Genomic DNA, 24,737 nt, shown 5'->3' on the forward strand with positions numbered 1-24,737 from the left:
TCATCATCTGAAAACATTTAGTGTACATGCAGCCTGTGAACTTCTCACATTGTGTACAGTTGTTGAGCACTCAGGCCTTCAAAGTGCTGAAAAATGCTGTGGTGCTTGTAGAATATCTGAGCCCAGGATTGGAGGCCACTGCAACTACATTGCATTTGTGTATTGTCAGCAGTTAATTTAGGAGGATGGACTAATTTGAATGTCAGCACGGCCTCTTGGTCCTCTTGAAATTATGAGTGAGTGAGTATGTGTGGAGGTGGAGTGATGCCCAGTATATAAAGACCTGCCAAAGAGGGTCAGAAATGGACATCATTAGGGACCCTGAGCTGGACAGAGGTGAAAGCATCGTTTCCAGAAAAAGATTTCTTATACAACCCGTGATTGTGTAAGTAGAATTTAAATATTTGCATTTTTATGTCTATCCATGGCCTGATAATTTATGCTGTAATATAAATGTAAATATTTTACATACTAGTGTTGAAAATGAGCCTGTTGTGAAGTGGTGTTGGAGAAGATATATATGGGGTTTTAATTTTATTATTATTATTATTTTTAAATAGAAGTTTTATTTGAGCAAGCATGACTGTGTAACTCTTATGACTTTAATAAAATCTAAATCAATAATAATCAATAAAAATACAAAATCAATAAAATTAACAAAAATGAAATTACACCAAAATCTATAATAAAAGATATATAATAATAGTACATTCACAGTACAAAGATCATGCAACAACTATTTTTACATTAGAATGTCCATCAACCGAATATCTTACACATTTACTGTCTGTTAATGACTTTCATTAAAATGTTATGTAAAAAAACGTATTAATACTAATTAATATATTTATTTCATACAAAGTAGAATATGTGTATGACAGAATATCAAACATGCAAGATTAATAAAGTTACCCTATCATTCAAAAGTTTGGTTTTTATTATTTGAAAGAAATTACTACTTTTCAATTATTAAGTAGCACTTAATATAAGCAGCACTTAACTTAATATTAAGTAGCAAACTGTTTTCAACTGATAAAATTAAAAATGTTTCTTGATCAGCAAATCAGCATATTACAATGATTTCTGAAGGATCATGTGACACTGAAGACTGGAGTAAAATTCAGCTTTGCAATATGAATAAATTACATTTTAAAATATATATTCACATATTTTAACTTGTAATAATATTTCATAATATTACTGTTTTACTGTATTTTTAATCAAACAAACAATCTTGTTGAGTAGAGATTTCTTTCAAACACATTTAAAATGAATAGTAATGTAATATTAAATATTAAAACAGATCTTAATGAGAATTATTATAGTAGTCTTTTATTCACACTACAAAGCGGTCACTTCTTGTAAGCTGACAGCGGCACTAATAAAAGCCCTATTTCTGGACCCTTATCATTGCATTCCACACTAGTGAGGTGATATTCTGTTGCTCAGACAGATGAGATAGAAAGAGACGTATTATACTTTGAGATAGGATACATCTATTTTTATATCCGACCTGTCACATAACACTTAAAACAAAGGTAGACGGCCTTAACAGACTGTTAGTTAACAAACTTGAATACTCATTCTTTCTAGTCAGTGATTTTGGCAGTCTTGGTTTGATTGTCTCTCTTCCCATCCCTCTGTATGTCAGAGTCTCTGCCAGAGCCGAACATGCCAAATTGGGGTGGAGGAGCCAAATGTGGGGCCTGTGAGAAGACGGTTTACCATGCTGAGGAGATCCAGTGCAACAGCCGGAGCTTCCACAAAACCTGCTTCATCTGCAGTAAGTCTTACCCTGCAAAACTTACCCTGAAAATAAAAATCGGGGGTAAAATAAATATCAGAATCAAAAATATCAATTTCAGAGGGGGTTAAAATTTTCCTTGTGGATTATGATACAAGTGGTAAAATAAAAAGCAATAAAAAGCAATATAAAAGCAACATAAATATAGCAGTTTTAGCTAGTTTAAGGTATGTTAAAAAAAAGCAAGCATATAGATGTAAAAATACATATAAACAAAAAGATAAACCAGTAGGATGAATAAGAGGAAAATAAACTAAACAAATAAACAAAAATAAATTATTAAAAATACAAACGTGCATCCTTTGGCCCTTGGGTCCTTAAGTTATTTTATGTCAAGTAACGTTTTTTTAATGGTGTTAGTTAATGATAACCCTGGCTTATTTCTTCTTCATGTATCTGGTCATGTTAGAATATTTAATAATGTCACAGTATTTAATATATAGTTTTTAAATATGCAAATGGGCTTGACGATGAGAAAAAACCCGCAAAAATGCCATCAAAAGCAAAAATCCTCTTTGAAATGTTTCCCAGTGAGCGGACAGCTTTCAGTGGCACAGCATTAATGCTAAAAAGCTTGAGCTGTGCCAGGAAGGGTGGTGATAGTCAGTCTGAGACTGGTAACACAAACACCCCTGCAGTTCGCCACCATTCAAGAGCCTGTTTCCATCTGCTGCGGATGACATCGGCCGGGATGCTTTTGTCTCCCAGAGCCTCTTGTTCATCCAGCCCAAAATTAGACACAAATCCAAGCTCCCATGAGCCTCTTGAGCCGTCCTGGCTGTAAGTGCAGCAGCTGACGAACGCAGACAGGAGATGACAGCCCTCTGGAGGAGCCGTGAGATCACGCTCCAACTCCACACTCCCCCCTGTCTTTCACAACAAATTCAACAACATGAGATTTTATGCTTTAGTAGTTGTTGTGCTTTTTTCCACTGGTTAATAATACAGTTGAAGTCAAAAGTTTACATACACCTTGCAGAATCTACTAAATGTTAATTATTTTACCAAAATAAGAGGGATCGTACAAAATGCATGTTGTTTTTTCACTTAGTGCTGACTTGAGTAAGATGTTACACAGAAAATACATTTACATATAGTCCACAAGAGAAAATAATAGCTGAATTTATAAAAATGACCCTATTCAAAAGTTTACATACACTTGATTCTTAATACTGTGTTGTTACCTGAATGATCGAGTTAAACTGAATGTGTTAGTCCTGAACAGTTAAACTGCCTGCTGTTCTTCAGAAAAATCCTTCAGGTCACACAAATTCTTTGGTTTTTCAGCATTTTTGTGTATTTGAACCCTTCCCAACAATGACTGTATGATTTTGAAATCTGTCTTTTCACACTGAGGGACCCATATGCAACTATTACAGAAGGTTCAAACGCTTACTGATGCTTCAGAAGGAAACACAATACATTAAGAGCAAGGGGTGTAAACCTTTGAACAGAATCAAGATGTGTACATTTTTATTTTGCCTAAATATCTTTTTTTTTTTTTTTTTTTTTAAGTAGTACTGCCCTTCAGAAGCTACAGAAGATACTTACATGTTTCCCAGAAGACAAAATCAGTTAAATTTACCTTGATCTTCAAATTAAAAAAGTTTACACCCCTGGCTCCTAATGCGCTGTTTCCATCTGAAGCATCATTGAGCATTTGAACCTTCCGTAATAGTTGCATGTGAGTCCCTCAGTTGTCCTCAGTGTGAAAAGATGGATCTCAAAATCATACAGTCATTGTTGGAAACTCATCTAGCAAATCAGCATATTAGAATGATTTCTGAAGGATCATGTGACACTAAAGAAAGACGTAATGATGCTCAAAATTCAACTTTGCATTACAGGAATAAACTACATTTTAAAAATACATTTACATAAAAAAAAAAGTTCTTTAAAAGATAATTAGATTTCACATAAGAGAGAACATAAGAGACTTCTTAAAAAAAAAAAAAAAAATTGAATAGTATATATTTTTATTTTTAGGCTTTTTGTAATTTTTATGTCTTTGTACAGTCATATTTAAAAACAGTTGTCTTTCTGTTCTCTAGTGACTTGTCGTAAAGGTTTGGACAGCACAACAGTTGCAGCACATGAGTCTGAGATTTACTGTAAATCCTGCTACGGCAAGAAATATGGTCCAAAAGGTTATGGGTACGGCCAAGGTGCCGGAGCGTTGAGTTCTGACCCCGTCAATGATGAAGAACTTCAGCCTCATGAGTATGTCCTGAAAATCTGTAAAATATATTTTAAAGGAACAGCTCACCCAAAAATGCAAATTTGCTAAAAATGTATTCACCCTCAGACCATCCAAGCTGAAGTTGAGTTTGTTTCTTCATCGGAACAGATTTAGAGAAATTCAGCATTACATCACTTGCTCACCAATGGTCCTCTGCAGTGAATGGGTGCCGTCAGAATGAGAGTCCAAACAAGCTGATAACATCACTATAATTCACAAGTAATCCACACCACTCCAGTCTATCAATTAACATCTTGTGAAGTGTCAGTAATACATAATAATGTGTTTAGAACAGTTTTGGACTGTTTTCACTTGTAAATGGTACTTGATCTGTGCATATTTCTCTCCTGATTTAGATGAGACAAATTTTTCATTGGAAAAAGCAATATTATGGATAGAGGATTTGGGATTTTTTTTTACAAACACGCAGCTTTTCACCTCACAAGACGTTAATTGATGGACTGGAGTCATGTGGATTTCTTGTGGATTATTGTGGTGTTTTTATCAGCTGTTTAGACTCTCATTCTGACGGCACCCATTCGCTGCAGAGGATCCATTGGTGATCGAGTGATTTAAATGCTAAGTTCCTCCAAATCTGTTCTTATGAAGAAACAAACTCATCTAGATCTTGGATATCCTGAACTCCATCTCGGATAGTACATTATGAGCAAGTTTTAATTTTTGGGTGAACTATTCCTTAAAAAAATAGATCACCATTTTTATTGTTGTGTTGTGATTCTTATGTATGTTTTTAACATGTTAAGGCCCAAAGCTCCCCGTCCTTCATCTGCTAACTCAAACCCAAACAAGTTTGCTCAAAAGTTTGGGAGTACGGATCGCTGTCCTCGCTGTACTAAAGCCGTTTATGCAGCGGAGAAAATCATGGGCGCTGGAAAGGTAAAACTACAGCTAAAATTAAAGCGAGAGGCTGACTCAGAGTTTTGATACATTATACTGTTACAATATATTAAACCATTCAAATACAAATATAAGCATATTTTGAGAGCATGTTCCCTTCTCAGCATTTCTGCAATATGCTGCTGTCACAGGTCAGCGCTGTGTAAAGCATATTTCAGCGTAGTAATTTATCAGACTGTGACTCTTTCTGATTCAACAGGCCTGGCACAAAACCTGCTTCCGCTGTTTACTGTGTGGGAAGAGTTTGGAATCCACCACAGTGACGGATAAAGATGGAGAGCTCTACTGTAAAGGTACAATCAATCAAACCAGACCGCAAGATCTCTGCCAGCTCAATCTCAATAATATCACTTAACCAGTCAATAGATGCCCTGTTTCACATAGACTTAGTTATTGTTCAACAGCCATTACAGGCCAATTGACGCAATCAAGAGCACAAATATTGCAGTGATTAAAGCCCGAATGCCTATTTAATCTATTTCATTATGCTGAGTGTTTTTGATCATGTTAACAGAAATTCACCATGGGTTAAAAAAATAAAAAAGGTGACAGTGACATTTTATCTTACAATTCAGACATTTTTGCTCACAATTCTGTTTAGATCTCACAATTCAAACTTCTTCCTCACAAATCTGAGATCTTTTTTGTAAACTCAGAATTGTGAGATATAAAATGTATTACCTTTTTTAAAAAACATGGTTAAAACTAAAAACAAAATTGCAAGAATTCTGAGAAAAAAAAATCATAATTCCGAGAAATAAACTTAAATGTAAAGTCAGAAATGTGATATGTAAACTCATAATTGTGAGAAAAGAAGTCTTAAATTTTGAGTTTATTTCTTGCAATTCTGAAATTATATCTCACAATTCCGTGAAAATTTTGAAAATTTTGAAATTATATCACAATTTTGAGGAAAAAAGTTAGAATTTTATGATTATTTCTCGCAATTCTGAAGTTATATATGAAGTTATAATTCTGAGGAACAAAAATTCTGAATTTTGAGTTTACTTCTCACAATTCTAAAATTATATCTATTTTGAGGTACAAAAAGTCAGCATTTTGAGTTTATTTCTCACGATTCTGAAATTATATCACAACTTTGAGAAAAAAAGTCAGAATTTTGAGTTTATTTCTCACGATTCTGAAATTAAGTTAATTTTTTTTCCACAGTTTTGAAATTATATCAGAATTCTGAGGAACAAAAAGTCAGAAATTTTAAGTTTATTTCTCTCAATTCTAAAATTATATCAATTCTGAGGAACAAAGTCAGAATTGAGGTTATTTCATGCAATTCTGAAATTATCTCTCACAATTTTGAGAAAAAGTCAGAATTTGTGAGATAAAAGGTGCATGGCAAAAATGGGCTTTCATAGAAATTTGCATTAATAATTAAAAAAATAAAGCACTAGTATTTCTGAATTATTGCTAAATACTGTCACTGTGGTACCCTAAGGTACAAAAGCTAAAAGGTAAATCTTTGTACCTTTTTTTTCCTGAGAGTGTAATTTGATACAAGCTATGACATATTTTATTATTAGAACTATAATTTGTCAACCAATTTCTCTATTTTTATTTTTTTTTTCAGTTTGCTATGCCAAAAACTTTGGTCCAAAGGGGCGTGGCCTGGGGAACCTGGGTGTGGTTGAGGAGAATGATTGACAAGTTTAGCCCAGCCCAATGCAGCTGCGTTTTCACTGCACACAACCAAATCTAACCGCCCTCTAGTGGCAGTATTAATGAATTTTTTTGCATGTTCAGTAAAGAAAGCAACACCATTTGCCCTCTAAACATTCACCATGATGAAATAAATAAACCATACATTAATTAATTAACTAAATTAACAATGCATTTCTTCATTAGCAACAACTATGCATTTTTAAAAGCATTCAAAAAAACAAATTCCATCAAACACTGTTGTGTGCAGTGAAAAGCTTTATACTTTAAGCTGAAGTGTGTAATTTCCAAACAGAATTGTACTTTTCCTCCAAACATTTTACCACAGATCAGATTAAAAAAAGAAAAAAAAAAGAAAAAAAGAAAGAAATAAATTTAACCTAAAACTTGGTTGAGCCAGTGTTCCTGTATGTGGACTATGTGGTTATGCAGTATAATGTTGTGATGGTGCCACATGAACCTCATCCACCAACATCTTAAGCTGGGAAAAGGGAAAGTATTTTAAAACAAAGAAAAGAAATGTACACACTTCAGCTTTAAACTAGATCTTACGTTGATGCTATACTGCATAAAACAAATGTAATACAATTATATGAATTCTATCTACTGTGACTGTATATCCTATGTCATGGCATAAAAACATAAATAAAGAGTAAATGAAGGATAAAAGATGTGTCATTCAACATTGATTCAAAGAGCAATCTGTAAGCAGGAAAATCGTTTTAAAAATAAACTCATCAAATCAGCATATTTCTGAAGGATCATGTGACACTGAAAACTGGAGCAATGATGCTGAAAATTCAGCTTTGCATCACAGAAATAAATTCTATTATAAAATAAATAAAATTACTGCATTTTGATCAAGTAAATGGAGCACTTATGAACATAAGAGAGTTAATTTAAAAACTATATTTATATTTTTATATACATATTTATGTGTTTTTATTTATTATTATTATTATTATTTTCGTAGATCAGCAAAATATTCCTTTACCTAGAGAAACACTCTGACCAGCAAATTAAAAAAATTGTCTGATTTATTCCAAAGCACAGAGCAGGATTCAAGAACAGCACCTTTCCCTTATAATGACATAATGCGTAATAAAGTATAATGAACAGATCTGAGAACGGCAGTAAAGAGCAAGCTGATGCTATCAGACACGGCCCTGTACTACACAGTGGTTATTAAAGGCATAAATGAAAGATCAACTGCCTTTGAAAACATTACTGATTAGAGGATACTAATAGCTAATAAAATATATTAAATTATATGATTCCTCCTGCAAGTATAATGCTATAAATGCTGCAGTTGTGATGCATTTGATCGTAGTATCAAGTCATTTCAAATGCATTTCGACTCATCAAGGGATGTACGGTTCTCAGTTTTTCAGCTGATGCTCAATATCAGCTACTAAATTTGCAATTTTTTTGCATAAATAAAATTGCTCTGATTTACAAATCTTTTCCCCAAAGTATAGTGGTCACTTCCTGTAAAAGGACTGGAGTAAAAACCAAAACGTGATTTTACCGTACCTTACAAAATATTTCTGTTCAAAATATATCAGTATGCTTATAAACACGTATTCATCCTTATGTACAACTTAAGCTGTAAGGCAAAATCTAACCTTGAACGAACATCACATCTATATTTCGCCCAAATAGAAAAGGCGGGTGTTCTTTCAAAGAGAACAAATGATTATCCAAATTAGCATTCAGTCTTTTCTTCATTTCCATCATTAAAAAAGGCATTAGAATCAAACCAATGGCTCCATAACCGGGGACGTCGCTCTCTCCCTGAGTGGGTGACTGATCGCTGGGGGTCAAACAGAATCGGGACCGCTGAACATGGGATGGTCTCTGCTGAGACCCATGGGATGCTGTTGAGTCCAGTCCAGCACCACTGGCTTACAGAGACCGCAGCAACGCCACTGGAAGAAGTTGACCAGGTTCCTCACCACTCCAAGACTATGAGAGAAGAAACAAGATTACACACTAATCACCATCACATTTCTGAGTGTTATCAACTATGAACAAGTGGAAACGTCCTTACTTGAATGGGTTTTGTCTGAGAGAGAAGGCTTGAGGGAGTTTTCTCTGTCTGTGCATCAGGTTCGCTCTCTCAGCCGTCGTCAGCCCGAGGAACGCGATCTGTGAGGAAACAAAGCAAACTTTATGTATTTGTGTGAGATTACAAGACAAACTGCCCTCCATTTGACACTACTGATCACAAATAACCTGTTCAAACTCCCAACACGAAGTCAAAGCTTTATTTTGCGAATGTGAAAACACGTTTCTAATGCCCCTGTGTTAATCAAGTGAAAACACCTTGACAAATTCAACATTGCAAAAAGTACTTAGTATTTTTGTCGTTTGTAGTCAAAATATCAAAAAATTCTTCAATCAAGATGCGTTTACTAGATAAGCAAAATAACATATTAAGATATTAATATTAAGTTTCCTGGGGAAAAAAATTCTAATTAAGTGAATTTTGCTTAAAACAAGTTATATTATTTGCCATGTGGTACGTAAAAAAAACTCTTAAAACAAGATTATTTTTCTTCCCCACTGGCAGATAATTTTATTTATAAGTTTCATCATTATTTACAACTTTTAAAAGATTTACACCATTTTTTTTTTTTTTAACCTAATCACAATAAGTATTAATTTAAGCTTTCCAAAAAATAAATTTAAGTTGTTTTTTTTTTTAATTTAAACTTTTAAACATAACCACTGTTTAGTACAATTTATATACTATTACAGAATTTATACGTTTTTTTTAATTAGCCGTTATTTTTATATTTTCATTTTTCTTTTAAATTTTAGTTGAAGTTATAGTCATTTTGTGCTTTTTTATATTTAACTTTACTTTTAATTAAGCTTTAGCTCTAATTTTAATTTTAAGCTTTATCTTGCAAAAACTTGGTGACTAACCGAAATAAGTAAACATTTAAGCTTAAGATTTCATCTAATATTTATAGTTTGTTTCAGCATTTTTAATTTTATTTTTAAGATTTTAAAGTTTTAGTTGAAAACACTGTAATTAATAATTTTAATATAATTTTGTAAACAGCACTGCTTTTTCAAAACTGCTGTTGTATTTTTGTAAAAGAGGAAACAAGATATTGATGATTAACATTTGTGTTTTTCTATATTAGAGGTCTGATTAAGTCAATATGTGACCCTGGACCACGAAACCAGTCATAAGGGTCAATTTTTTAAACTTGAGATTAATACGTCATCTGAATAAGCTGAATAAATAAGCTTTCCACTTATGTTTTTTAAGATAGGACAATATTTGGCTGATATACAAAATAAATAAATAAATAAAAAATAAAAATAAAAATAAAAATAAAATGAATCAAAATTATTGAGAAAATATTGGAAAAAAAAAAAGTTCTTAGCAATGCATATTACTAATTAAAAAAAACATTTTTATATATTTACAGTAGGAAATTTACAAAACATCTTAATGGAACATGATCTTTACTTAATATACTAATAATTTTTGGGATAAAAGAAAAATCTATAATTTTGACCCATAAAATGTATTTTTTAACTATTGCTACAAACACAAGTTTCAGCATACAATTTAACAATCAATTCAACATTTTCTATTAGCTATTACAATAATATTCATGTTATGCAAACTTCTAGCTAAAAGAGTAACAAATGCATCAGTATTTGTCATCAGCCACCACAACAAAAATAATTACAGCTGTTTACTCTGGTTCTTATGTCCTAATATATTTGACCAGAAGTGCTGAAATTTAGCTGGCATGTTTGACTGTTTATAGCATATCATCATGTCATTCACCTGGTAGAGCTGCAGCAGAAGCAGGATGGAGGCCCAGGAAGCATTTAAGAAAGCAAAGAAGAAGATGTAGAGCACCCAGGGAGAGCAGCTCGTCAGAGCGCTCACCGCCCCCCCAGGCGCCCTCCTCTGAGTAGTGCAGTGGACAGTGTTTGGACCAGTCTACAAAGAGAAACACACATATATTTTTTAAATGAACATTTAAAATGTAAAAGAATAGAACAAATCAGCATATTAGGACTTCTGAAGGATCATGTGACACTGAAGACTGGAGTAATGATGTTAATAATTCAGCTTTAATCACAAGAATAAATTACAATTCAAATATATTTAAAAAAAAACAAAAAACTTATTTTAAGTTGTACAAATATTTCAAAATATTCATCCACTGTTCAAATAGAAAAACAACAACAGTATTTTGCCCAAATAAATGCAGTCTTGGTGAGCATAAGAAACTTCTTTAAAAACAAAAATCACATTGACCACATAGTTTTGAAAGGTATTGTATGCTTGAGTTGAAATGGTGACTTACACATCATACTGCCGTAAAACATCCATATGCAGAGGACGTTCAGAGCAACCAGGAAAAGGACAAAGTACGGGTGATTTCTGGCCCCTGTAAAATGAGGTTAGCATGAACGATTTCAAATGAGAGCAAAAAATAAGAGAGCAGGAAGTCTATGCAGTAAAACATCTCAGTTTGTGCATGTTACCTATGCAGCCATTGATCCAAATGGAGTGGTGGTCCTGTTTAGCGACACAGGCGTTACAGGAAAAGCAGTGGTTTGCTCTCATCGGCTTCCTCATCTGCAAAACAAGGTTTTTAAGAGCTATAGGAAACTCTGAAGAATATTCACACTATATGTTCCTGTCAGTACCATGGTAAAACAGTGCAGGATTCTAAACCGTTGCCTGGCGGTTAGTGCACATGCTTGGACTCATTCGGTCACAATGCTTTGAGGAGGTAACACAAGTCTGAATTTATTTTTTAGCATTTCCCAATCCAGTTTCTACTCATCATTTGTCCTCTCTAACTTACCATACATGAAGTACAAAATATCCTGGGATCCAAACAGCCCGCCTCTGCCAGAACCACAATATTCTACAAAGAGACAAAATGAACCCGTTAAAGCAGCCCAAAATGCAGGAGACTAGAAAGAGTGTAAAAACCTAAAGGAATCATTACGGCAAACAACATAACCGTCTCTTCCAATTCAAATGGTCAGAAAAAAATCAGAACATTCTGATTGCAACGAGCACAAATGATTTTTTATTTAAACATGTATATTTAAAAAATCAAATAGAATATATTTGAATGTTTATATTTAAATGTAATTTTTTTGTTATTTATCATTTTGTTATTTATCGAAAATCAGTACAGCAAATATATATATGTTTTTGTGGTATTGATTTTAATGGTTATTTATTCATATTTATACATCTATTTTTTGCAGATTTTTTTACTGATTTTATTTTTCTTTTCATTTTATTATTATTATTTTCTTTATGATTTTAAGTTGATAATAATTCTGCATAGACTACCAGTCAAGAGTTTTTGAACAGTAAGATTTTTTAATGTTTTTTTTTTAAGTTTCTTCTGCTTACCAAGCCTGCATTTATTTGATCCAAAATACAGCAAAAACAGTAACATTGTGAATATTGACATTTTTTATTTAAATACTTTTTTAAATGTAATTTATTCCTGTGAGCAAAGCTGATTTGTCAGCATCATTACTCCAGTCTTCAGTGTTACATGATCCTTCAGAAATCATTCTAATATGCTGATTTGCTGTTCAAGGAACATTTTTATTATTATCATCAATATTTAAAACAGTTGAGTACATTTTTATCAGGATTCTTTGATGAATGGATCCAAAGATCAGCATTTATCTGAAATATAAAGCTTTTGTAACATTATACCCTATACCATTCAAAATTTATTTATGTTTTTTTTTGGGGGGGGGAAAGGATTTATAGAATTGAATACTTTAATTCTTTAATCAAAATGAAGACATTACTAATGTTACAAAAGATTTCTATTTCAAATAAATGCTGTTCTTCTGAACTTTCTATTCATCAAATAAACCTGAAAAAAATCTACTCAGCTGTTGTCAAAATATAATAATAATAATGATAAAGATAATAAATGTTTTTTGAGCAGCAAATCAGAATATCAGAATGATTTCTGAGAGATCATGTGACTGGAGAAATGATGCTAAAAATCAGCTTCGAAATCACAGGAATAAATTACACTTCAAAATATATTCAAATAGAAAACATTTATTTTAAATAGTAAAAATACAATTTTTGCTGTATTTTGTATTAAATAAATGCAGGCATGGCGAGCAGAAGAGATTTCTTTTAAAAAACATAAAAAAAATCTTTTGACTGCTGGTGTGTATATATGAGAAACCAAAAGTGTTTTAGAGCCATGCCACAAAATCAAAATAATTAAAAAAAAAAAAAAATTAATTCATCCCATATATCTCATTAAAAAAAAAAACTAATATAATATTCTATATTCTAAAGTTGACTGAAGTTACTAGTCAAACCAGCAAGAGTTTCACAGAAGCAGCATCCGGTTCATCCAATCAGAATCACACCATAAATAACTGCCATGTTTATTAATCAATCAGATCAATGTCACTCCATGTCAGCCGATTACAGCCAGAGTCAGTTCTTACCTTTTTCTTCTCTTCCTCTGTTGCTTTGACGATGCCAGGGTCTGTCCTGCAGGAGCGGATGTAGTAATACAGTAAGGCTGTGATGTTGACCGTGAACAGAATCTGGACTGTAGCGCTCGGGTCATGTGAACGACTCACGTTAAGGTCTTTACAAACACCCCACACATACAACTATAAAAACTCTAGGAAGAACATGAGGTGGATATATAAAACCCATCATGATATAAACACATCAGCATGAAAGTTAAGATTAGCTTCACATGTCTGGGTATTATACAAGGATATCAGGCAGAAACCACAAGACCCAGGTGACCACCATCCAGAAGATAGAAGCCATGAGACCTGTGGAGGGAATCAAAGACTGAAATGCCACAGTCCCCAGCTGCCTACAGAAAAAAAACACACGAACGGGATAGCACTGTTAGGACAATTTTAATAGTGTGAACAACAGCTCTTCTTCAATGTTTTTAGCTTTTTGTTCTAACCCATTACTATTCGTGTGTACCATAGATATTTAAGTGGCCCTCTCAGTCTAAACCAGAGATTTTTTAATCCTGGTCCTGTGGATCCACCATTCTTATCTCTTAGAAGAGACATACAGAAGAGGACCTAGTACCAGGATTGAAAATCACTGGGTTTAACAAAGTTTACAGCGCCCTCGTGAGGAAGTCAAAATTACTGCACACATAGTTGATCCAGGTATTTGCATCTGCTTAATTATCACATGTACAGGGGTTGGACAGTGAAACTGAAACACCTGGGTTTAGACCACAATTAGTATGCCGTTTGGCCTCCTTTTGCAGCCAATACAGCATTATTTCATCTTGGGAATGACAAATACAAGTCCTGCACAGTAGCCAGAAGGATTTTGAGCCATTCCTTTCGCAGAACAGTGGCCAGGTCACTATGTGATGTTGGTGTATGAAAACATTTCCTGACTCGCTCCTCCAAAACACCCCAAAGTGGCTCAATAATATTCAGATCTGGTGACTGTGCAGGCCATGGGAGATGTTTAACTTTACTTTCATGTTCATCAAATCACTCTTGTCACCAGTCTTGCTGTGTGTATTGGTGCATTATCATCCTAATACACGGCACCACCTTCAGGGTACAATGTTTGAGCTATTGGGTACACAAAGTCAACCTTCACACTCTGCTCTTATTGGTGGAATGTGCGATCAGTAAAGACTGGCCACCAGGCTGCATAAATATAGCCATGAAACCTCCAACACTATATTGGCCAGTGTTTCAGTTTCATTGTCCAACCCCTGTATGTGCAACTGCATTGCAAATTATATCAAGTCCTTCATAAAAATATGAATGACATTAAACAAATGACAAATTGTCATTTTATATATATTTATATTTATAATAATAATTTTTTTTTTTTTCAGAATGATTTCTGAAGTTATTTCTGAATTACATTTTCAAATATATTCAAATAGAAGTTATTTTAAATAGTAAATATTATATATATATATATATATATATATATATATTTTTTTTTTTTTTTTTTTTAATTTATAATGTTTTTTTTTTCCAGAATGATTTCTGAAGGATCATGTAATGTAATCAAGAAATGATGCTAAAAAAATTAGCTTTGAAATCACAGGAATAAATTACATTTTCAAATATATTCAAATAGAAGTTATTTTAAATAGTAAATATTTTATTTATGTATATATATATATATATATATATATATATATAATTTTTTTTTCCTTTCTCAAAAAAACCTCTCTCTCTCTATATATATATATACACACACACACATATATGTATATAATTATATGTGTGTGTGTGTGTGTGTGTGTGTGTGTGTGTGTGAGAGACCGTGTGACCCTGGACCACAAAACCAGTCTTAAGTAGCATATGGTATATATGGGTCATAATGATCTATTTTTCTTTTATGCCAAAAATTATTAGGATATTAAGTAAAGATCATGTACAAAATATCTTAGTGGAACATTTCCTACCGTAAATAAATCAAAACTTAATTTTTGATTAGTAATACGCATTGCCAAGAACTTAATTTGGACAACTTTAAAGGCGATTTTCTTTTTTTGCACCCTCAAATTCCAGACTTTCCAATAGTTTTTTTCAGATTCCAGACTTTCCAATAATCTCAGTCAAATATTGTCTTATCCTAACATACCATAAATCAATGGTTATTTAAAGCTTATTTATTCAGCTTTCAGGTGATGTATAAATCTCAGTTTTAACAAATGGACCCTTATGGCCGGTTTTGTGGTCCAGGATCTTATATGCATGTGTATATAGTAAAAATGGTAAGAGTAATATTGTAGAAACAAGGTTTTTCAAATCCATATGTGTGGATGGTCTGTGTGTTTGATGGTCAAAAAGCACCTTGAACTGAGGTTGATCACAGCTATGATGCAGGCCAGCAGCAAACCCTTCAATAACCAGGACTCCGTCTTCATGTCTAAAATGGACCCGATGGCTCCGACCACAACAGCACTGAACACACACAGCAGACAGACCTGAAACACACACAGTCCCATACACAACATCACACACTCTGAATAATGAAGCCTTTTCAACTGCGATGAAAAATCAGGGTTACAGCAGAGGAATGTGGGTCAGAGAATAAGTGGAATGTTATTTTCTTGTTTAATAAAAGCCTAAAAATGGAGAATTCTCCAGGGCCAAACACACATTATGTGAGAAATTGGCTGCTTTGTTTCTGAAAGCTTAATTCAAGGTTAAATGCAGCTCTGGGATTTCAAGTACTTGCCTCACGTCTCCCTTAATAAGGTTAGTGAGAGCGGTGTGTATGTGTGTGTGTGTGTGTGTGTGTGTTTATGAGTTTGCCTGGAACAGTTCTTACAAATCCAACCAATAAAACTAGGATTCATAAGCAATAAAACATAACTTTTACTACTAAAATTTGTTTCTCATTTTCTTGAAGAAATGTGATTTATTTATTTATCTATCTGCTTTTGACATAATATCTAAAATCACATTATATTTAATTATTAATAACATGTTTACATTTATTATACAAGTACACAAAATGTAGTTTACTCATTCTAATTGTATAAATTTTACTAATATTACTTTTGTTATTATATTATATTTAATTATTATTACTTTTATTATAATATTATTAGAGACCATATATTTTTTAAGTATTATACTATATGTATATATAAATAAATATATATATAAAATAAATAGATAGATAGATAGATAGATCGATAGATAGACAGCACAAATGCATCTAATTTACCTAAATAATCTGAATAATATTCCAGATTTTACTGCATTAAATCGACATTACAAGTGAAACACTGTTTTCTAAGATGACCTTGTTGGCCTGAGTGTGTCTGAGCACGAGTGTACCTTATATCTGTTGAGCAGTTTGAGACACGTGGAGTTGGCTTTCATTCGTTCTGTCTTCACCACACTGAGCATGTGAATGAGCAGAGGGCTGTGCACCTGGTGTGCCAGGTCAATGGGAGTGTGACCCTGAAAATAACGCAAAAACATCAGTAAAAAAAGAACACGAGGTAAAGCTCAACTTTCAAACTGAACGTCCAGGTGAGTCAAGGGCACTGCTTTGGAACCAGTTTCACAGCTAAGGAGAAACTCTACTCTTTTGTTCTGCTGGTTTAAACTGCATCATTACAGCTTTGGATTTAGCAACTGGACATGTAATAACAAGCAATAAGATGGTTAAATCACACTCTTTGAAATGAGTTTCCTGATGATGTAAGCAAGGTTAAAGTATGAAAGCCCATTTCTGCCACTGATTAAAAAGCAAAAATTTTTTTTGACTTTTTATTCACCCACTTTTTTTCCTCACAATTTTGAGTTCACATCTCACATTTCTGACTTTTTTTCTCAGAATTGCAAGATATAAACTCAGAATTGTGAGAAAAAGTCAAAATATCTTTAAAAAAAAAAAAAAAAAAAAGTCAGAATTATGAACTCGCAAATCTGACTTTTTTCCTCACAGTTCTGACTTCTCTCGCAATTGTGAGTTTACATCTTGCATTTCTTAAAATTGCGTAATATAAACTCATAATTCTGACTTTTTTTCTCAGAATTACAAGATATAAACAGTCATTTTAAAGTTAAAAAAGTCAAATTGCTGTTGGCGCCAATAGCCTTGTGGTTAGTGCGACATATAGCACAGCTGTGCTCGCGGCGACACAAGTCTCGAGGTCCTTTGCCAATCCCGTTCCCCTCTCTCTGCCCAGTACTTTCCTGTTATCTCTCTACTGTCCTGTCCATTAAAGGCCCAAAAATGCCCAAAAATAAAAAAAGTCAGAATTTCATTTAAAAGAAATTTGACAACTTCCTTGACAACAATTTCTCACAATTGACTTTTTTCTCGCAATTCTGACTTTCTTCTTTTTTCTCAAAACTGTATGATATAAACTCGCAATTTCGAGTTAAAGTCAGAATTGCAAGATAAACTTGTAATTGTGAGAAAAAGTCAACGTTTTGTGAGAAAAGTCAGAATTGCAAGACTTTTTCATGAAATTCAGACTTTTTTTCTCACAATGCTGACTTTTTTTCTCAGAATTGTGAGATATTAACTCGCAATTGTGAATTATAACATCTAGTTCTGAGGGGAAAGACAGATATGTTGTCAGAATTGCTAGTTTATATCTCTCACTTCCGACTTAATGACTTGCATGTAATATAAACTCGCAATTCCGAGTTTCTCTCTCAACTCCAAGTTTATATCATGCCGTTCTGAGGAAAAAAGTCAGAACGGCAAGTCTGTATCACGCAATTCAGAGAAAAAAGTAAAAATTTTAAGATGTAAACTCACATTTGCAAGGAAAATAGTCAGAAATGTAAGATAAAAACTTGCAATTACTTTTTTTCAGTGGTGGAAACAAACCACAAAGGATGATATTTTGAATAATGTTGGTAACCAGTTTCAAGTCCCATTATACTTTTTGCCCATACTATAGAAGCCAACTGGGAACCAAAACCATTTGGTTACCAATATTCTTCAAAATATGTTCTTTTGTGCTCCACAGAAGCCGTCATACAGGTTTGGAATGACATGGGGGTGGGGGTGAGTAAATGGTGACAGAATTCTCATTTTTTGATGGACTGTCTCTTTAAGGGCATCTGTGCCCACTTACATTGGCATTCTCCAGGTCGACACTGGCTCCAGCCTCCAACAGAATGTGGACAGCATCGACATTTCCGGCCAGCACAGCACAGTGTAGAGGTGAGTTTCGGTTCACTTTATCCACCGCATTCACTGAAGCGTTGCACTTTATCAGGAAGTTTGTGGGCTCAGGTCTGTGTTTCAGTAAACCAAAACAACAACGTGTGAGAAGAGAGAAATACCACGACAGGAAAGAGTCTAACCACAGCCTGCAAGAAGATTCAAATCTTTACGATATCTAAACTAGACATTTTAAGTAAAGGTTTCAAAATTAACACTCACTATAGACCAAATGCCAAGGCTGCATTTATTTGATCGGAAATATAGGAAAACAGCAATACTGTGAAATATTTTTACAATTTAAAATAACTCTTTTCTATGTTATATTTTAAAATGTAATTTATTCCTGTGATACAACGCTTTACTGCAGTCTTCAGTGTCACATGATCCTTCAGAAATCATTATAATACACTGATTTGCTGCTCAAGAAATTTTTTTTTTTTTATTATTATCAATGTTGGAAACAATTGTGGTCCTTGATATTTTTGGTAGAAAAATGAAGTTTTAAGTTTTTTACTATTATAAATGGCTATACTGTCACTTTTGATCAATTTAATCCATCCTTGCTGAATAAAATCATTACGTTCTTTAAAAAAAAACTTAATGATACTAAATTTTAAATATAAATGTAATAAATATATATTTAATATAATATCTACATATGTTAAATATAAAATACACTTTTATAGTTACTTACATAATAATTGGCAGATGTAAAAAAAATAAAAATCCAGACCCCGATTGAGTCGACTTACCCAATGATTTTTTGTGCTGCCAACATCAGTGGAGTCTGTCCGTTTATGTCTGGTGAATCCACTTCCTACAACAACACAAAAAGAAGAAGTATATGCAACTGCATTACTCAATATTCAAACCTTCCATCATTATTTAAAATGTCACTTTGTGTTTGTGTCACACCTGTCCTTTGGCCATAAGGTACGCCGCAATGGGCATATGCTGGAAGAGCACAGCCAGATGGAGACCCCGATACCCTTCACCATCTGCTAATAATGGATCGGCTCCATATCGCATCAGCTGAATGACCATCGACAAATGTCCCTGTCTGTTCAGAGGTGACCAGGAACAACATCAACCGATATAAAACACTGTCAAGAGCCACTTGCAAGCAAATGCTGCTAGAACCTACATTTTTCAAAGCCATGTGTTTTGGTGATTTTAGAGCATGCCAGTTCTTCAAGATCACACAGGTGTAGCTCTGTTCCACTATGTCATTGCAAATTTATTGCTGTAAGTATCTGAAACATACCGTATGGCCCAGTGGAGTGGTGTTGAATTCAGATCACCGCCTAGTTGGTCTATGACGGCTCCTTTAGATATGTAGTATCTATGAAACACAGCAAAACATATATAAATACAAATAAGAATAGGTTTAATAAGTGAAGTGATTTAAGTGTTGTATCTGTTTAAAGTAATGTGGCTGACAAAAATTTTTAAATAATCTGTTTTTCTCACCAAGGCTGCATTTATTTGATCAAAAACAATAATATTGTGAAAATTTATTCCAGTTTAAAATGTTCTGTTTGTATATATTTTAAAACGTAATTTATTCATGTTATGATAAACAGATTGATCTAAAGTGTCAGTAAAGACATTTATAATGTTAAATATTCTAAAAATATTAAGCAGCAAAATCTGTTTTCAATATTGATAATAATAAGAACCATTTTAATTGAGCATTATTAATAATTAAGCACAAAATAAGCAAATTAGAATGCTTTTTGAAGGATCATGTGACACTGAAGACTAAAGTAACGAGGCTGAAAATTCAGCTTTGCATCACATGAATAAACTACATATTAAAATATATTCAAATAGAAAACAACTATTTTAAATTGCAATATTATTTCACAATATTAATGTTTTCCTGTATTTCTGATCAAATAAATGCAGCCTTGGTGAACATAAGAGTTTGGGGCTGTCACTAATGATTATTTTGGTAATCAAGCAATTGGTTGATGATTAATTGAGTAAACTGATAACCATGAGTAAACAATAGCCTCTATAATTACTTAAAATACATATATAATAGAAATGAGGCAATAATAATTAAGAGATTATGGCTGTCACTAACGATTGTTTTGGTAATTGAGCAATTGGTTGATTATTCTGACACTTAATCAAGTAATTGGATAATTATTATTATTTTTTGTGGTAATAAAAATAGACCTAAGCGAACAACGGCCTTTAAAATTACTTAAAATACATATTTTGTAGCAATAAGGCAATAATAATTAGTTCAAATAAAGTAAATCATATGGTTTTATTGAACAAAACTATTAAAATACAAGTAAAATAGCAAAGAAGCAAGAAAAATTGGTTCAAATAAAGTTTTAAAAGCAAGTAATCATATGGTTTTACATAATGTATTACAAACAATAAAACTAATATACATTGCAGAGGGCGACAACGATAGCTTTTACATTTAACTGTGCTATCTAATCTGTTTAATATTGACTAAACAACATTTATTTACACAGCCACTTAATCTTTAACATTTGGCCATTTTATTTACAACTGAAATGCTACAGCTACTGTAATTTCCTGAATATGTGGACATCAAAACATGTAAACTCAGAGTGAGAGTTTAACAGCAATTAACAGTTAGCATATAGAGAAAAATACTGATGTATTCTCCTGTGTTTGTGTAGATTTATAAATGATTATTCTTTCAAATCTGATGAAATGGCGCATGTTTTCTGTCCATATGAATGTTATAATAAACCCTAACTCACAACGATATGCAGAGATTAAGTTTGAGACACTCCGTGCATGTAAATGACAACTGTTCATGTATAGCAGAATTCACTGTGAACGGAGCTGCTCTGACACCCACATGTACATATTTAAAGCACATACATTAAATCTACGTTGCATATATTTATTTAATTGAACTGTAGCATTTGTGAATTCACAAAAGCATTATGCTTTCTTATGATTTTTCTGAATGGGTTTAATATACCATCCAGCCATGGAAAACTCATCTGTGGAATGCGCCAATTTCTGTATTTGGCCGGGTACTCGACACAGAGGATTTTTTTTTTGTACTTGAGTACTCGAATTGAATCAAGGAATTGTGACAGCCCTTATTTTTATTTTTAGATTATTTTTAAAAAATCCTAAATATTGCATACTTCTTAGGGATGTGCGGGTCTAGTCAACTAAACGGTACAGCTCCTACTAGTCAACACTGAAAACAATAGTCGACTACACAACAGAAAAAAAAAAAAAACACGACTTTATCATTGAAATTGCCATAATTTTAATGTTACATTTAAAAAAAATGTTAAATAACAAGTTAAAATTAAACGTTTAAAAAATAATACATTATTTTTAAAAGCGTATCTGGGCGAAAACTACGTTTTAACCTCAGACCTCACATGCCCTTATAGAGACCTCATGACCATGCAAAAGACTAAGGTGTTATTATTTTAAATTAGAAGGAATCTGAAAAGTTGTGTGTAAACGGTGTAATATCAGATTGGCGCCTTTTTCGTAGTTCACCAGACCACATTGACAATTTACTGAACAAAAATGCATGGTCTTGAGTAAGTAAAATGGGCATTGTTGCACTGTTTTGTTTTCAAACGACATTGCCTGCATGACGTTAGTGTTTAAAAGCTGTTTTAATGCTATTCCTTGATAAATGTTTCTATTGTTTTTGACTGTGTTTTAATGTTGTCTAACGTTATATGAAGATGAATAATTCTGTTAGGCTATTGATTGACTTTAGATTGTTCTGTATTTCCCCAGCTGATTTGAATAAATAAGCTGCATTAGCCGACGTTGAGTGCATGCTCTTCTTTTGTTTTCTTTTCGGCTAATATTAAATGATGACAATGTGAGGCAAGCGTACGGCATGTGGAATTCATTGAGGGATTTGACAGTGTGACTTAATAGATAAGTATTTCAAATGTAGGCTATTATATACATGCAAATTCTTACCATCTTTTGGGGGTATCTTGCTTTTAGACTAGTCGACTAGTCGGATACAAAACTTTAGTTTAAACGACTATCAAATTAGTCGATGCGCACATTCCTAATACTTAGAAAAAAAAAAAAAAAAAAAAAAACACGAAACGACAGAAATATACAAAAAGATAAATCTTACTTGACAATATCCGCTCGATTATTGATGGCGGCCCAATGGAGCAGTGTAACATTCTCTTTGTCAGGCTGCCGGACATCATAACCAGCCTCGATAAGTTCTTTACACCTCTCAAGAGCACCAAACCTGTGATTTAAAACAAAGGAAAGGGAAAGCTGTTAATTTCTACATCAGGATTGACTTGACTGAACACGTATACACATACAATGCAGTTTTTCTGCACGAGCAAGTGACAAAAAGATCTGCATCGTCTAATGGAAATGAACTATTTGAGCAGTGTGAAGCATGCAGGTGAAACAACAGATATGGACGCCACTCAAGTTAACAGAAAGCCAGATATTACAACAGCACAATAGTAGCCTGTATTTGCACTCTACATTACTCTGGGTATGTCTGCTTCTATACAATGGGAAGATAAATGATCTGTTTACACAATCTTTCTACTCACTACTGAAGAGCTAGATCACAGAGTAAAATCAAGAGCATATTTGAGATACTTATTGGAGGCCAGAAATACTAATGTGTTTAAGGAGGGATTTCACAAAGACTCTCAATAACACTTGTAGGACCACTATAGTTTTTGCACTGTCAGTTAACCACATTTCACCTCCAATAATCATTACTGCATTACAAAAACTCAACAAAACTACCATATCGTCAGTATGATTATATGAGTATTACATAATAAAGTTACTCATCTGATCTTTCCATTCTTAAAAAAAATGTAACAACAAATTATTAAGCAGCACAATTGTTTTGAGCATTAAAGATAAGAAATGTTTCTGGAGTACCAAATCAGCAGATTAGAATTATTGTTGAAGGAAATGCAGAAAATGTATTTTAAATTACTTTCTAAATTATATTAAAATAGAAAACTGCCATTTTAAATTGAAATATTTCAATATATCAATGTTTTACTGTATTTTTAATCAAATAAATGCAGCCTCAATGGATATTACACACTTCTTTTAAAAGCATTAAAGCTCTTACTGATCCCAAACTTTTGAACAGCATGTAAAATATATAACATAAAATGTTTTAAATTATGATACCTGACCAGTCAAAAGTTTTTGAACAGTAAGACTTTTTAAAGAAGTGTCTTCTGCTCACCAAGCCCACACCAAGCAGCAATTTTGTTAAATATTTTTACTATTTAAAATAACTTTTTTATTTAAATATATTTTAAAATGTCATTTATTCTTGTGACTTCAAAGCTGAATTTTTAGCATCATCACTCCAGTCACATCATCTTTCAGAAATCATTCTAATATTCTGATTTGCTGCTTAAAAAAACATTTATTATCATTATTATGTTGAAAACAGCTGAGTAGAATTTATTTCAGGTTTTTGATGAATAGAAAGTTCAGGAGAACAGCATTTATCTGAAATAGAATTTTTTTGTAACATTATTTATGTCTTTATCATCACTTTTGATCAATTTAAAGCATCCTTGTAAGTAATTAATTTCTTCATGTGAAAATGTAGCTTTGATCACAGGAATAAATTACATACATATTAAAAATATATTCAAATTGAACAGTTTTTAAATTGTAAAAATATTTTAAAATTTTACTGTTTTTGTTGTACTTTGAATGATATAAATGCAGGCTTGGTGAGCAGAAGAGACTTCTTTAAAAAAAAAAAAAAAAAGTGTGTGTGCGCATTTATTATTTTTTATTTAGGGGTAAAATGTGACCTAAATATAATTTTCCTGAGATTCACGCTTAAACTAATTCCTATAACCTCACAAATACTTTGAGTATACAGCTGTGACAAAATCTTCAGCGCATTTTAAAAACATCACCAGCAGCTAAATATTCCGCTCTTATTATTAAGTGTAATCCCATTGTGTTTATTGCACGTCAAGGGAATAAATCTCACTGTGTTGCTTTGACAATATCCCAGGAACTGCTGTCTTCCGGGTGCGAGGCCTTCCTGGGCTGCTGCGTGGAATCAAGAGGTCCCGGGACCAGCTGGCCGTGGAAACCGCCGGGCATGAAACCACCACCAAATCCAGGTCCTCCATGACCGTGGCTGTGAGAGTGGCCCCCGCCATGTCCGTGGGAGTGGCCTCCACCATGTCCATGACAACTGTCACCCATGTGACCGTGGGAGTGGCACTGTAAAAAATTACAACATTGGTTATTTTCTAGTTTTAACGTACACCAAACTGATAACTGACAAATAGGATTTGATTCCTTAAACTACACACACCCACTGACGGGGAAAAAGCTAACTTATTACTAGTAACAGAAGTTGAAAGTGC

The 24,737-nt window shown here is 33.0% G+C and overlaps 2 protein-coding genes across 2 annotated transcripts in view; one reads left to right on the plus strand and one right to left on the minus strand.

Moving 5' to 3' along the window:
- The first annotated feature begins 249 nt into the window (after nt 1-249).
- csrp3 (cysteine and glycine-rich protein 3 (cardiac LIM protein)) lies at nt 250-7,184 on the plus strand. The gene is made up of 6 exons (XM_051115472.1): nt 250-385; nt 1,652-1,783; nt 3,856-4,024; nt 4,808-4,940; nt 5,161-5,254; nt 6,547-7,184. The coding sequence occupies exons 2-6, from the start codon at nt 1,672-1,674 to the stop codon at nt 6,618-6,620; spliced, it is 582 nt and encodes a 193-aa protein (XP_050971429.1). The 5' UTR covers nt 250-385; nt 1,652-1,671; the 3' UTR covers nt 6,621-7,184.
- A 470-nt stretch (nt 7,185-7,654) lies between these two features.
- The window catches only part of zdhhc13 (zinc finger DHHC-type palmitoyltransferase 13), a 17,808-nt gene continuing 725 nt past the window's right edge, over nt 7,655-24,737 (minus strand). Inside the window, 17 exon segments of the mRNA XM_051115471.1 lie at nt 7,655-8,600; nt 8,686-8,783; nt 10,450-10,560; nt 10,562-10,608; nt 10,979-11,062; nt 11,160-11,253; nt 11,486-11,548; nt 13,131-13,253; nt 13,414-13,516; nt 15,498-15,631; nt 16,494-16,619; nt 18,257-18,419; nt 19,101-19,165; nt 19,264-19,408; nt 19,613-19,690; nt 22,475-22,597; nt 24,353-24,591. Of these exon segments, the coding sequence (XP_050971428.1) occupies nt 8,456-8,600; nt 8,686-8,783; nt 10,450-10,560; nt 10,562-10,608; nt 10,979-11,062; nt 11,160-11,253; nt 11,486-11,548; nt 13,131-13,253; nt 13,414-13,516; nt 15,498-15,631; nt 16,494-16,619; nt 18,257-18,419; nt 19,101-19,165; nt 19,264-19,408; nt 19,613-19,690; nt 22,475-22,597; nt 24,353-24,591 (1,941 nt within the window). The 3' untranslated portion in view covers nt 7,655-8,455.

Source organism: Labeo rohita, chromosome 7 (genome assembly GCF_022985175.1).
Source record: "Labeo rohita strain BAU-BD-2019 chromosome 7, IGBB_LRoh.1.0, whole genome shotgun sequence".
In the NCBI taxonomy this organism is placed as follows: Eukaryota; Metazoa; Chordata; class Actinopteri; order Cypriniformes; family Cyprinidae; genus Labeo; species Labeo rohita.

What these genes read in the sequence shown, in the direction of transcription:
- csrp3 (XM_051115472.1), top strand. Translation starts at nt 1,672, where the DNA reads ATGCCAAATTGGGGTGGAGGAGCCAAATGTGGGGCCTGTGAGAAGACG. An exon ending in AAATCATGGGCGCTGGAAAG is followed by an intron (nt 4,941 to 5,160) that starts GTAAAACTACAG and finishes CTGATTCAACAG; the next exon opens with GCCTGGCACAAAACCTGCTT. An exon ending in TGGAGAGCTCTACTGTAAAG is followed by an intron (nt 5,255 to 6,546) that starts GTACAATCAATC and finishes TTTTTTTTTCAG; the next exon opens with TTTGCTATGCCAAAAACTTT.